The 15,078-nt window shown below is 42.4% G+C and overlaps 2 protein-coding genes across 2 annotated transcripts; both read right to left on the bottom strand.

Moving 5' to 3' along the window:
- Window positions 1-456: 456 nt before the first annotated feature.
- LOC120045435 (cytochrome c oxidase subunit 7A-related protein, mitochondrial) lies at window positions 457-3,232 on the bottom strand. Its single transcript, XM_038990316.1, has 3 exons — window positions 3,059-3,232; window positions 2,591-2,725; window positions 457-919 (listed from the first exon to the last, which is right to left on the bottom strand). Exons 1-3 carry the CDS (start codon window positions 3,131-3,133, stop codon window positions 776-778), a joined length of 354 nt encoding a protein of 117 aa, XP_038846244.1. The 5' UTR covers window positions 3,134-3,232; the 3' UTR covers window positions 457-775.
- Window positions 3,233-7,163: 3,931 nt separating this feature from the next.
- Window positions 7,164-11,996, bottom strand: LOC120045352 (potassium voltage-gated channel subfamily G member 3-like). The gene is made up of 4 exons (XM_038990231.1): window positions 11,576-11,996; window positions 8,887-9,061; window positions 8,446-8,512; window positions 7,164-7,748 (listed from the first exon to the last, which is right to left on the bottom strand). The coding sequence occupies exons 1-4, from the start codon at window positions 11,994-11,996 to the stop codon at window positions 7,164-7,166; spliced, it is 1,248 nt and encodes a 415-aa protein (XP_038846159.1).
- Window positions 11,997-15,078: the final 3,082 nt, after the last annotated feature.

Here is a 15,078-nt window from a genome sequence, read left to right as displayed (position 1 = left end):
CCAGGTTTCCTCCAGACATGACACTTGGCATTCAGGTCAAATAATTCAAGGTGCCTTTTGGTAAACTCCAAACAGGCTGTCATGTGCCTTTTACTGAGGAGTGGCTTCCGTCTGGCCACTCTACCATAAAGGCCTGATTGGTGGAGTGCTGCAGAGATGGTCTCCCATCTCCACAGAGGAACTATGGAGCTCTGTCAGAGTGACCATCGGGTTCTTGGTCACCTCCCTGACCAAGACCCTTTCTCCCCGATTGCTAAGTTTGGCCGGGCGGCCAGCTCTAGGAAGTCTTGGTGGTTCCAAACTTCTTCCATTTAAGAATGATGGAGGCCACTGTGTTCTTGGGGACCTTCAATTCTACAGAATTTCTTTGGTACCCATCCCCAGATCTGTGCCTCGGAGCAGACGAGACACAGTTGGGTGCTTTGGGAACCATGCCAATAAAGGACAGAGGATCACTGGGTATTTAACTGTTTTATCACATTTATCAACTTCTTTTTATACAAATGTGACAGACAGACATCACACATTCTCATATAATTACATTCATATTTTTGTTCCTCCTCATTATCAACATATTTGCTCTGTATAGTTTCAGTCTTCGAGCCGTGGATGATGTGATAGGTGTCGGGTTAGTTGATCCTGGGCCAAGCCAGGGGTGTCATCAGTGAGGTGAAACTTTCAGAATATTATAAAGAATCTGAACACTTCTGTAATGTTGGGCCCTTCTGAACAGACCCCTGGTGAACTTGGCTGGGGATATAGGGCTGGACTGGGTTTAGGTCGTTTTCTTGGGTTGTGCAGCGATGTAGAGGGCCATGAGGCAGTAAAGTGCTCCTCCTACTGTCAGGGCCACGGTGGTGCGGTACAACAGTCTGTCAGGGACACCTCTCTTCAGATGGACTGGAACGCCATCTGACGTCTGAGGCAGGGACAGAGAGAGGGGACTGTTAAGCACAAATCACACAGGCAGAGTTTTATTTTACGTGCGTGAACGAGCCGGCTCAGCTGGAAATAGAATACATGAGAGTGAAAAAGAGAAAACAGACGTCCGCGAGCGTCAGCGGCGACACGAGCATATAGCGCGTCAAATTAAAAATAACGTTTATTTTTCCGTGCGTCTATGCGGAGCAATGCTGGTCAAATTAGCCGATAAATTGTCCGAAAATAGAGTGTTCGTGCACTGTAACATTGAATTGTGACATGTATAGTTAAAAAGTGTCTACTTAGTGCTGCTAAGTTTGACTGCCAGTGCCAACATTATGTATAGGATAGTGCTTATAATAAACGGTGTAACAATGCATGAATGCAACGAAATCCTATACATTTATCAACTGGATTGTGTTTCGGAGTTACACATCACGTTATCGATGTAATTTATTGTCAAAGTAATTTATTGACAGTAGGCTATCGCCATTGTAGCTTACAGCCAATTCGATTGATGAAGTTCAAATTAAGTGCATGTTTGGGGAGGGCCTTGTTTCAAATGAATTTGATCAGGTATTGAGTGGGTCATTTGTAGAAAAGAATTAGAAGAGATACTATGCTAAAGCTGTAGTTTAAAATATATTGGGCTGTAGGCTAGGGTTTATCAGTAAAAATATCAACAACAACAATGGCAGCATATGAGTGTTGATTTCCATCATAGGCATTTAGCCTCCTAGGTGGGCTACGCCTGGAAAACTCGAGGAACTGCGATTTCGAGAGAGAATACAACTGTTTATTATGGCTGACTTACATTATGCAGTGTATGTGAATTAATGCTCGCTACACACAACTTCACATCGTTGATGGACACCGCCCTGTATGATTTGGGCTTCAAATCAAACTTTATTTGTCACATGTGCCGAATACAACAAGTGTAGACTTTACCATGAAATGCTTACTTACAGGCCCTTAACTCTTCTTGAACTGCACTGTTGGTTAAGAAAATATTTATCAAGTAGACTAAAATAAAAACGAATAACAAAAAGTAACACAATTAGAATAACATTAACGAGGCTCTATACAGGGGGCACCGGTACCGAATCAGTGTGCAGGGGTACAGGCTACTTGAGGTAATTTGTACATGTAGGTGGGGGTTAAGTGACTATGCACAGATAATAAACAGCGAGTAGCAGTGTACAAAAAGGAAGGGGGGGTCAATGTAAATTGTCCAGTGGCAATTTTATTAATTGTTTAGCAGTCTTATGGCTTGGGGGTAGAAGCTGTTAAGGAGCCTTTTGGTCCTAGACTTGGCGCTCCAGTACCGCTTGCCGTGTGGTAGCAGAGAAAATGGTCTATAACTTGGGTGACTGGAGTCTCTGACAATGTTATGGGCTTTCCTCTGACACTGCCTATTGTGTACGTCCTGGATGGCAGGAAGCTTGGCCCCAGTGATGTACTGGGCCGTTCGCACTACCCTTTGTAGCGCCTTACGGTCAGATGCCATACCAGGCGGTGATGCAACCGGTCAGGGTGCTCTCGATGGTGCAGCTGTATAACCTTTTGAGGATCTGGGGACCCATGCCAAATCTTATCAGTCTCCTGAGGGGGAAAAGGTTTAGAGGATAGAAAAAGGGGGAGTGTGAGAGGAGTGAGTGAGTGTGTGTACCTGGAACAGTCTCTGGAAGTATGGCACCTTGTTCACCCCTAGGTATTCCACCATGGGCCCTGACTCTGACACCATCTTGGTGGGTGTAGCAAACGTCATGGTGGGAGGCTCTGCTGGCAAACCAGACCTCAGACCCTGGAACAGAACACACAGTTTAATCTCAACACCAACACAAGTTAGGACAACTCCTTGAAGCACCTTTTTACAAGTAAAATAACCAGGTGCTTGTCAACTCAGTGAGGACAGGAGGGACGCTGCTAACTAGCTACACAAGCCATTGTCAAGATTAAAAAGTATTAATATTCATATCCCCATTAACACAACTCAAAGAAATAAATTGTTCACGTTTAGGCTCGGGCCTCTCGGATACGCTGTTCTGTCAGCGATCGCAGCACCGTTAGTTAATGAAGGTCACTAACGCCAGGTACCCTGCCTCTCACTGTCCGACTAGGGCTCTCCTGGGCTTACCTGCGGACTGTAGGCGGTGGCCGGTGCCGACCCTGTCAACCTCTGGCTGAACCCGCTGAACTTGTAGTATGTCATGTTGCCAGATGAAGGACAGGTCAGATGGCGAGTAGTTACTGTTACAAAACACACAGCTTCCCTCGACAAAAACACCCGGCGAAAAGGGTCTTTCCCGAGGCAGCGTCGACGGAAAGTGACGCACTGAGGTGTCTCTGAACTGCCCGTTCAGAAATGCAACAGCTATGTCCACCCCATGGCCTAAACCACAATCCCAAAGAGTATTGCGTCCCTTTGATATTTTAAGTAGAAATTGTTCACCAATATTACATTTAAAAAGCCTGTTATATTAAATGAAGTGCTCTTTAATATAGACTACACGGATAATTAAATCAATCAGATTTGTTATATGAATAAAGACTTGCTAAAGTGCCAAAATTCAGAATTCCCTTTGTGCACCCTCTGTGACTTCTAGGAAGATTTCAACTCACATAACCCCAATATTTCTGCTAGTTATCACCGTCATTGTAAAGCCCTAGTTATTTTGTTGCTTTGAGAAAGTAATTTCTGAAGATAATTATTTTATTTTATGTGATTTACTGAATCACACAGGCTACATCTGTTCCTTTATTTCAAGGGCAACACTGTTATGTGAACTGAACTCTCGATTTAATATGGTGAAACTATTCCTTTAAAAATATTTTTCCAAAATTAACATTGAACATCTAAAAGCCAAATCATAGTTTAAAAGCAGGTGAGCTGGTTCTACTGTTTGGGGCCATTTTCTGGTGTTTTGTGGGCGTGTCGAGCATAACACGTCAACTCTGTTACCCATTGATAGACAGGCTATAAATGTTTTAACAATGTAAAAAAATAAAAAATAATGTGAAGCTTGCATTCAACTGCCACACCCTGTTGCACACAACACACTTACATTCCCTATGTCACAATGGGCATTGTGGCTGATTTAAGATGAAATTGTCAACCCTATTACAGTCAACCCTATTACAGCCAACCCTATTACAGCCAACCCTATTACAGTCAACCCTATTACAGTCAACCCTGTTACAGTCAACCCTGTTACAGTCAACCCTGTTACAGTCAACACTATTACTTTATTTGGCACTTAATAGACACTTACTATAGTATTTATTTTCTTTATTTTTTACCTCTTGAGATGGGAAAATTGTTTTCTACAAAGTTTTTCAAATGTTCAAAGAAAACATTAAATTGGTGGAAGGAACTGTGACAGTACCAAAGAAGACAGGGTAAAACTTTACAATTAGATTATCTTTATAAAGGTTTATAATTAGTTTATTAGGCTAACTGTCAATTAAACATTGGGATATAAATAAGTGCACCTAGATATGCTCCCTATCAAAAACAAAGAATGTTCTTCAACTGTAAATTGCTTGCCAATAAAGTTGGATGATTTAATGAGTGTTCAACTTATAAGCATTTGTAATTGCAATCATAAAGCACTAATAACAGTGCAGCTACATAAGGGTTGAGGGGCGGGGGGGGGGGCAGCTGGAGGAAGCAAGGAGTCGGATGAGAGGAAGTGAGAGAGGGATGAACAGGGGGATGAGAGGGAGTGTGTGTGTGTTTGGTTCACATATTTCTCCTCTCAGAATCACAGCGACTCACAGGCACAGGCAGCCAATCATCTGCAGACTTGTGTCCAGTCTGAAACTATGGTTTATGTAGCTACACAATTGTTAACGGGATATGTGATGCTCCATACCCGTTACAGATTGGCTAATGGAAAGCCTCGCAAGGAATCTTTCAACTAACCTGTTCTTACCGGAGAATATTCAGAAAGATATTAAGTTCACGTTTTGCACCGAGTGAGGAGTTCCCTCACCATTTTAGCAGCCAGACATCATGCATTTCCAAACATCTTTGCAAGAAATCGTTGTTTTTAATGCGACGCGGCCGCGGCCATGTGTAGTTGTAAATGAGAACCTGTTCTCAACTGGCCTACCTGGTTAAATAAAGGTGAAATAAATAAATACATGTTAAAAAGTAGATGATAGCAAATCACACATTGCGACCAAAACAAAGATCTACACACGTGCAAGAGGCATTTCTCACTTGATACAAAAAGTGGATTTACTACCTTTCTGAATATTCTCTGGTTTTTGGAGAACCACCTGAAACTGGACACGAACATTTCTAAGATACATTTTTTACTGAATCGAGAACGAAAAAAGTATCTTCCAAGAACAGGTTAGTTGAAAAATTCCTTGTGAGGCTTTCCATTAGTCAATCTGCAATGGGTATGGAGCATCACATATCCCGTTAACAATTCTGTAGCTACAGTTTATGGTCTGAACAGTCTGCTGTGTGTGTGTGTGTGTGTGTGTGTGTGTGTGTGTGTGTGTGTGTGTGTGTGTGTGTGTGTGTGTGTGTGTGTGTGTGTGTGTGTGTGTGTGTGTGTGTGTGTGTGTGTGTGTGTGTGTATGAGCAGCAGCGTCACAGCTATGATTGACAGTCATACAGTAACTGAACTAGGCGAGAAACCTGTTGACAATAGAGACCAGAAACACATAATTTGTCACTTTGTAGTTTGCTAAGAGAAAATCAATAGAAATTCACACATGCATTCACACACACAAACACGCACACAGTCTCTGTTGATCTTTTATGCTGAGCTCATGCCGACTGTCTTTGTCTGTTTCTTTTATCTCTGTCAGGCTATCTCATCCTCTCTTTGTCTCTCTCTTTTTTATTTCAGACTGAAACCTACACAAATGGGAAAAGCTGTCTCTGCGAAAGTAGTTTCCATGGAGATTTGATGCAAACATAGACTTATGGTCTTTGTGTGTCTTCTGTCATCTACCCTGCTTCCAGATGGCGGCACAGGATTGGTGGAGACACGAGGGACGTCCAAAAGTCTATTAGTTCATTAAAGTTCCATGTTCAGGGGGAGGGGCCGAAGGGGTCAGTTCAACTAGGCAGCTGGGCAAAGCGGTAGATGAGAGGGTGTGTGTGTGTGTGTGTGTGTGTGTGTGTGTGTGTGTGTGTGTGTGTGTCTGTGTGTCTGTGTGTCTGTGTGTCTGTCTGTCTGTCTGTCTGTCTGTCTGTCTGTCTGTCTGTCTGTCTGTCTGTCTGTCTGTCTGTCTGTCTGTCTGTATATTCAGTGTGTGTGTGTGTGTGTGTGTGTGTGTCTGTCTGTCTGTCTGTCTGTCTGTCTGTCTGTCTGTCTGTCTGTCTGTCTGTCTGTCTGTCTGTCTGTCTGTCTGTCTGTCTGTCTGTCTGTATATTCAGTGTGTGTGTGTCTGTCTGTCTGTCTGTCTGTCTGTCTGTCTGTCTGTCTGTCTGTCTGTCTGTCTGTCTGTCTGTCTGTCTGTCTGTCTGTATATTCAGTGTCTGTCTGTCTGTCTGTCTGTCTGTCTGTCTGTCTGTCTGTCTGTCTGTCTGTCTGTCTGTCTGTCTGTCTGTCTGTCTGTCTGTCTGTCTGTATATTCAGTGTGTGTGTGTCTGTGTGTGTGTGTGTGTCTGTCTGTCTGTCTGTCTGTCTGTCTGTCTGTCTGTCTGTCTGTCTGTCTGTCTGTCTGTCTGTCTGTCTGTATATATTCAGTGTGTGTGTGTGTGTGTCTGTCTGTCTGTCTGTCTGTCTGTCTGTCTGTCTGTCTGTCTGTCTGTCTGTCTGTCTGTCTGTCTGTCTGTATATTCAGTGTGTGTGTGTGTGTGTGTCTGTCTGTCTGTCTGTCTGTCTGTCTGTCTGTCTGTATATTCAGTGTATGTGTGTGTGTGTGTGTGTCTGTCTGTCTGTCTGTCTGTCTGTCTGTCTGTCTGTATATATTCAGTGTGTGTGTGTGTCTGTCTGTCTGTGTGTCTGTGTGTGTGTGTGTCTGTCTGTCTGTCTGTCTGTCTGTCTGTCTGTCTGTCTGTCTGTCTGTCTGTCTGTATATTCAGTGTGTGTGTGTGTGTGTGTGTCTGTCTGTCTGTCTGTCTGTCTGTCTGTCTGTCTGTCTGTCTGTCTGTCTGTCTGTCTGTCTGTATATATTCAGTGTGTGTGTGTCTGTCTGTCTGTCTGTCTGTCTGTCTGTCTGTCTGTCTGTCTGTCTGTCTGTCTGTCTGTCTGTCTGTCTGTCTGTCTGTATATTCAGTGTGTGTGTGTATGTGTGTACCTAGCGGAGCGGAGCTTCAGTTCGTTGTAACACTGAACAAAGCTGTGGTAGATGAAGGTGATTGGCAACGCCAGAAGAACGATGCCACTGACCACACACAGCCCGCCCAGCATGCGCCCACCAACCGTTACCGGGTAAACATCACCGTAACCAACGGTCGTCATGGAGATGACAGCCCACCATGCGGCAGCTGGGATGCTGGCATAGTCTCCTCCTCTGTTACTGCGGTCGTCAAGGTTACGGTGGTCAGGGTCGAGGCCATGCTCCAGCAGCTGAGCCAATGCGCTGTATATTGCCGTGGCAACGGTAAGGAAAATGGCGAGGGTGGCCATCTCGTGACGACAGCGGCGTAGCGTCATCCCCAGAGTCTGCAGTCCCAGGAAGTGTCTGGCCAGCTTCACCAGCCAGAACACACGCATCATCCTCAGAACCCTCAGCGTTACCCCGGCGACGCCTGACAATCCCCCTGCTCCGCCTGGCATCACCATGGAGACGTAGTAAGGTGTGATGGCCGCCACGTCAATCAGGTTCAGCGGCCGACACAGGAAGACCAGCTTGTCCTGGATTAGATTTAGATTTTTGGGTTAGAAAATTAATGTAATGAAAAAAGAAGGAAAAGTTCCAGCCTTTTGGGGCTATATAGAATAATTTTTTATGGTCTTTCGAGAACTTTTATGGAGAATCTTTCTATAAAAAACCTTTCTCAATCTGAAAGGTTCTTTTTAGATCCTTTTGTAGAACCATACAGGGTTTTTAATTATTGTCAGCCATATTATATTGTTAAAATTCCATGGGTGTTTTATTGTGTTAATTGACAAGTTGAATCAAGTGAGCTACCTCTGGAACATATGGGGGTCCCTGAGGAGAAAATTGGGAACCACTGACTGAATTAGTTAACTGTTCTCAAATTACACAAGGCATACGTAAGTCTTTCACAAGACACAATCACTAGCCACAGTCATATATAATACGTAATGACAAAACACAACACACTAGATAAACTGGAATGACACTCTCACTCATTGTTGCACAAAAAGGAGCTGTACGTAAATCACACCCCAAAATATTTGAATGAGCCGCCCTACATTTTAATTATCACTAAAAGAGCAAAGAACCATTTTGTGAACCGTCAAGAACCATTGAAGAGTTCCAAGTGTTCTTAGAGCCATTATGGTTCCACATAGAACCATCACCCTTACCAAAGAACCCTTGAGGAACAATCATATTTTAGTGTGTGGAACCAAGAAGATAACACACCTTAGCCACGAGGAAACGCACCACACACTCCGCTGTGAACCAACCGATACACACCGCCTCCACAATCCTGTAAGAAGAAGGAGGTATAAAAAGAGAAACACAGAGAGGGAAAGGAAAGGAGAGACACAGAGAAGACAAGAGGACTGTTAGAGTTAACCAGCCAAAACATCTCCTGTTGTTGTCGCTAAGTCTGATTGCTTATTGATTCGCAGCCAGGTTATTAGAGGTCTGTGTGTGCGGATAATGAATGTTTTAAATTAAAGCCAATGGCTGTCTGCTGTGCAGCATCCGGCTGCTTGTTGTCACCGATCAATCTTACCGAGAAGCCCACAATCATCACACACACTCCCATACACACACTCACACACACTAACACCCCGGTTCGACTGAAATTCAATGACCCCTGCTTGCGTGCGTGCGCTTTTGTGAGTGTGTGTGTACCTGTGCTCTTCCACTGTGTTGTGTTTTGCGGTGTTCCAATCTGGCAGCGTGCTCATACACAGCATCACCATGGAGATGATGACGAAGATGACGGACAGCAAAGCGAGGAGTTGAGCCGCCACCGATGACCCCGGTTCCTCAAAGGTCCGACGCATCCACTCTAGCCACCCTGATCCTACACACAGAGACACACACACACACACACACACACACACACACACAAAGGTCTGTTTTACATGTGTCAAACATATCACACTCAAAGGCCGTGACACAGACACAGACAGAGGCGTTTAACTATCTAACTAACATTTGAGATGGGGCTCCCAACACCCATAGGGGGCACAAAGGCACTTGGCAACTCAGATTTGTCCTATTTGTTTATTTTTCAGATGTTTAATTGATTACTAAACATTTTTAAGCACATCTTTTGTCATTATTATTATTTATTTATTTATTCTGTCAGTGGTGTTTGGCGGAGGGGGCACACTGACTGGACCAGGGAAAGAGTACCCCCCCCCCTTCCATTCTCCCTAGTCAGTGGTTCTTTCCAAGGTGCAAGGAGCAAAGAGATGCCTAGGCAGGACGCTACTCTAGTGTGTGCAGTATTGCCAGCGGAGGAGAGAGAGTGTAGAGCGACACACACATTGTTTGAGTTGATTTTAGCTTCTGGTGATTGAGGTATGTTTGTAAATGAATTTGATCAAGCTATACTGAACAAAAATATAAACGCAAGATGTAAAGTGTCTCATGTTTCATGAGCTGAAGTAAAAGATCCCCAAAATGTTCCATACGCTCACAAAGCTTATTTCTCTCAGATGTATTGCACAAATTAGTTTGCATCCCTGTTAGTGAGCATTTCTCCTTTGCCAAGACCATCCACCCACCTGACAGGTGTGGTATATCAAAAAGCTGATTAAACAGCATGATCATTACACAAGTGCACCATATGCTGGGGACAATATAAGACCACTCTAAAATGTGCAGTTTTGTCACACAACACAATGCCACAGATGTCTCAAGTTTTGAGGGAGCGTGCAATTGGCAGTGGTGTAAAGTACTTATGTAAAAAATACTTGAAAGTACTACTTAAGTAGTTTTTGTGGTATCTGTACTTTACTATTTATATTTTTGACAACTTTTACTTTTACCTCACTACATTCCTAAAGAAAATTATGTACTTTTTACTCCATACATTTTCCCTGACACCCAAAAGTACTTGTTACATTTTGAATGCTTAGCAGGACAGGAAAATGGCCTAATTCACAGACTAATCAAGAGAACATCCCTGGTCATCCCTACTGCCTCTGATCTAGCATACTCACTAAGCCCATGCTTCGTTTGTAAATTATGTCTGAGTGTTGGAGCGTGCCTCTTGCTATCCCTAAATTTTAAAAAAACTGGGAAATTGTGCTGTCTGGTTTGCTTAATATAAAGGTTAAATAAATCAAATAAATAATATGTTGAATTTTAAATAATTAGTACTTTCACTTTTGATACTTAACTATATTTTAGCAGTTATAATTACTTTTGATACTTATGTATATTTAAGACCAAATGCTTTAAGACTTTGATTCAAGTAAGATTTTACTGGGTGACTTCCACTTTTACTTGAGTCATTTTCTATTAAGGTATTTTTACTTTTACTCAAGTATGACAATTGTGTACTTTTTCCACCACTGGCAATTGGCATATTGACTACAGGAATGTCCACCAGAGCTGTCGCCAGATAATTTAATGTTCATTTCCCTACCATAAGCCTCCTTCAACATTTTTTTGTTGAGAATTTGGCAGTACGTCCAACCAGCCTCACAACCTGAGACTATGTGTAACCACGCCAGCCCAGGACCTCCACATCCGGCTTCTTCACCTGCAGGATCGTCTGAGACCAGCCCTTTTGTGTGGAAAAACTAATTCAGATTTAGCTTGGCCTGGCTCCCAAGTGGGTGGGCCTATGCCCTCCCAGGCCCACCCATGGCTGAGCCCCTCCCCAGTCATGTGAAATCCATAGATTAGGGCCAAATTAATTTATTTCAATTGACTGATTTCCTTATATGAACTGTAACTCAGTAAAATTGTTGAAATTCTTCCTCATTGCGTTTATATTTTTGTTCAGTATATGTAGCCTATTAACTTCTTCCTGATGAATAAATAAAATGCAAATGTTTTGTTGTTTCTCTGTAATACTAGCCACCTAGCAATTTTATGAAGTTGGAAATTCATAGACAGCGAATTAAAATCACTGCCTATGAATTCATAGACATTGTCCACTGTGAAATTCATCGTTAGATGCATGCATGCAAAGATTGACAGCCATTTAGATTGTTCTTTTCAAAACTCAAATGACAATAAATAGATACACAATTGACTAAAATGTATTTAATTATTGGGTTATGACACTATATACCAGTGTGGTAGTTGTACTAAACTCCTAAGGCATAAAAGTTCTTAATGAATCAATGTGCATCATTAAGTAAAATAACAATTGAACAGGTAAAGAGGTATGCTTAGATAACCTATGCAGAAAAGTATACATTTGTTTTATTATATAGAATTAGGCATAATATACCAGTGCACAAACACACACTAGATTGCAGGTGTTTGAGAAATGCAACCCCCCCCACTCAATCATCATGTTTTGTGCCCCCTCTAAAATAATGAGTGCATGACGCCCCTGACAACACACACACACCTTTCTCCACCTCCACCTCGCTCCGGGACTCGTTGTCCTCCGCGCGCATAATCAGGTCCTCTTCGGAGTAACCGGTGTCGTCTAGTCTCCGCTGGCAACAGAACTCCAGATGCGCGCTCCCAAGCCCCCAGTACAGCATTTCGCTGTAAAAGGAGAGCGCGCACACTCCCGGGACGAATCGGAGCTTTCCGGAGCGCAAGTAGAGCATAATGAAGACAAAGGCTTGCGCGTGCCGGTCGAAGAAGAATTCATTGCTATCCTGGTCATAGTCGTCGCAGACCTCGAGGACTTCCTTCTCCGTTACACAGGCGTGCAGGCGGCTCACGCGCTGAAGTGGGAAATCACGGATCACCTCGCCAGGGAAGGCGTACCGGGTACCCCCCACGTTCAGTACACAGACGCTCTTCTTACCGAACTTCATCTCTCTTTCCGGTCCACGGTAGCCTAACCGTACACTGACAATCCAAAAATGTCCTCAGGTCTGGCGGTGTACCATCTCCTCTCCAACCACGGAGATCAAAAGTCAAGCAAACCAAATTACTAAATCACTCTGGAGATAACCATCAGGCAGAGCAGAAACTTCCTCTGCCGTCTGTATAGACCCGGGTTCTCCGGATCCGTCCTGGCGCACTTCTTGACTCCAGGCTCTCCTCGGTGTTTTACGCACAGCCAGCGCCTGTGTACAAGACAGGAGATGGACTCAGACTGATCTCCACTATAGAGGAAAGGGTAATGTCTCTGCTCCCATGGATTGATGGATGAGGTTGCGCCCAGAGCGGGATGGAAACTGCTCCTCTCCTCTCTCTTCTCCGTCTGCACCAACCACTCGCTTTCCACCACCCCTCTCTGTGATGTCACAAATCTCCCCCTTTCTCAACAGACATGCACGCACGCACACGCGCGCGCACACACACACACACACACACACGCTAGATAAACATTGCGCACCATGGTAACACGTCTGGGATAGAGCTGCCAACGAGAGGCGATCAGAACATGAAATAGGGCCGTTTATGAACAGCTTATTGCCTATACTTCACGCCCACACACAGACTCAGAGACAGACAGACATTCGGACACAAAGAGTACAAATTACATTGGAAAGGATAACTTGGCAGTAACAACCTATAGTTTAAAATATATGTTTTCGTTAATGCAAGTGTTATGGACTATGTTAGCTAGAATTGTTGTGAATATGAATGTTTTCACCAGATATACACTGTAAAACATTTCCTGTAAAAAGTACAGCAACTTACTGGCAGAAATTGGCCAGTAAGTTACTGTAATTTATTTTACAATACAGCTACTGTAATCCATTTTACGGTAATCTATTTTATGTCACCTAAAATGTTACTGTAATCTAATTTACATTATATTACTGGAATTATTCATGCAGCGACATATGACCCAGTGTTTTTTGCAAGTTTTTATTTTTGCATTTACATTTTGGTCATTTAGCGGGTGCTGTCAGTGCATTCAACCAAGGATGATAAAAAACACATATCACAGTGATAGCAAGTAAAACTTTTCTGTAACGTTACTGAAAATGTTGTTGTAGTTAATGTATTGGTCTCCAAAATAATTGTAATTAAAACAAGATATCTTATGATATATCTCTGACTATCTCTGGATAGTGCCAATACATTACTGAGATATTCACGGTAACTTGATGCCAGAGCAATGAAACACAGTACAATACAGGCAAAGTGGCTATTCACTTGTAAGAAAACTATTTCCACAGTATTATACTGTAATTACAAGGGATTAGAGCAAACAGGTTGGCTCTAGGCATTCACATATTACAGGATATTAAGGATTACTTGTACTCTTAGAAGCATAAACAAAGACTTCCAAACTGGCCCTGATTGAAGGGCAAAACAGCTCAACTGGACATGGGTAAATATTCAACCGTTAAAAGATTTAAGACCCACCACCACTCTGTTCCCTATATACATGTAATAGCTAGGGAACTACCAACACTTATCACTTGAATTGGTACAGGAATCTCACTAATGGGTGCAACAAATATAGTCACATACAAGGCAAGCCTCAAAATATGTTAATGACTAAGAAACAACAAAACCATGCACTAATTAGTGTTCAAAAGGTTTTTGACACTCCAGAAATGCATTATGATATTGTATTTGGAATTTCAGTACATGTCTGGCAGCAATTGTCCAGTAAGTTAATGTAGAGATTCAGGACAATGTTTGTAGAATTCCTAAAATACAGTATGTTACTGCATTCTGTGGGGGTACAGCATTCTCATTCACGGCTGCAACTTTACAAGACACACCTTAAAATATGTTAATGAGACAGAAACTCTTTCCCTGCACACATTTTCCAACAATGCACCATAATTAATACTGTAAAACACATTTGCGTTTTTTTTTTACAGTGCATTCAACAGTGCTTTGCTGTTGAAATTACAAAAGGTCTTACAGTGTGCTATAAAACAAATATATGGTATTGTACTGTACATTCTATGGTAATCTACTATATTCAGGTTATACAGTATCATACTGTTGTGTAGCCTAGTGCAGTAAAGCAACATATAACAAATCTATAGAATAACCTGAAACTGCAGAATAGGCTATAAAGTGACGCAGCATGCGGTAACAAAGCTCAAATTACTTAGTGATGTGTGCTTGTGTGTGTGTGTGTGTCACGTCGCAGTAGGCCTAGGCTAGTTCCCTCAAATGATGTATATAAACCCTGGATTACTGATTCTATGTTTTGGCCATCAAGAGGCTTTGAAACCACCGGTCGGCCATAATGGCACTCCCCAGTAGGAGCAGTCCTCCATAGGAATGAATGGAATTCTACAGTATTTCAACTAAATCTTTCATGGACAAAATTACATGTATTTAAGTATTTTTTTGTTGTTGTTGTTGTAGTGGGGCCAGTAACATTAGCAATCACAAAAAAGTATACTTTAAAGAAAATATTTGTTTATTTTTATTTAAAGCTCACCTAAATAATTTAAAAGTATGCATTAATGCCACAATTTCTAACTTTTTTGGGAGCCGACCAAATTCACATAGAGATGTTAGTTATAGATATTTAATTCTGGTTAAAAGCAAGTCTAAGAACCAATAGATCTGTTCTCTGTGTGCTATTTCTATGCTTCCCGTTCTTAAGTTTCGTTTTTGCATCTTCTACTTTCGGTTTTGTACACGAGCTTCAAACAGCTGAAAAAACAATAGTTTTGGTTATGGAAAATACATTACTCAGCGGTTTAGATGGCACAATAATTCCCTACACACTGCTTGTTTATTCACATAAACTGAAATTAGGCAAACTATTTGAATTTTAGCATCCAGGAAATGGCGGAGAGATTTCTGCATATTGCACCTTTAAGGTGTTCGTAATAGAATACGTATGGCAAAAACGAATGTAGACATTAATAAATACAATTCTATAGCTTCTAAAATATGCTTTACAACGGTGAGGAGTGCCAAGATGGAGACACGGTGGCTTCAACACAGCACCCCCTATGTGTC

Source organism: Salvelinus namaycush, chromosome 4, assembly GCF_016432855.1.
Source record: "Salvelinus namaycush isolate Seneca chromosome 4, SaNama_1.0, whole genome shotgun sequence".
NCBI lineage: Eukaryota > Metazoa > Chordata > Actinopteri > Salmoniformes > Salmonidae > Salvelinus > Salvelinus namaycush.
Note: the sequence above shows the minus strand (reverse complement) of the source record. Positions and strands in the feature narration are given on the sequence as shown.

Coding starts and splice junctions, on each gene's coding strand:
- LOC120045435 (XM_038990316.1), bottom strand. CDS start 3,133: ATGACATACTACAAGTTCAGCGGGTTCAGCCAGAGGTTGACAGGGTCG. Junction 2,726..3,058: donor CCACCGCCTACAGTCCGCAG/GTAAGCCCAGGA, acceptor GTTCTGTTCCAG/GGTCTGAGGTCTGGTTTGCC. Junction 920..2,590: donor ACTTCCAGAGACTGTTCCAG/GTACACACACTC, acceptor TCCCTGCCTCAG/ACGTCAGATGGCGTTCCAGT.
- LOC120045352 (XM_038990231.1), bottom strand. CDS start 11,996: ATGAAGTTCGGTAAGAAGAGCGTCTGTGTACTGAACGTGGGGGGTACC. Junction 9,062..11,575: donor CGAGGTGGAGGTGGAGAAAG/GTGTGTGTGTGT, acceptor CTCTGTGTGTAG/GATCAGGGTGGCTAGAGTGG. Junction 8,513..8,886: donor AACACAGTGGAAGAGCACAG/GTACACACACAC, acceptor TTCTTCTTACAG/GATTGTGGAGGCGGTGTGTA.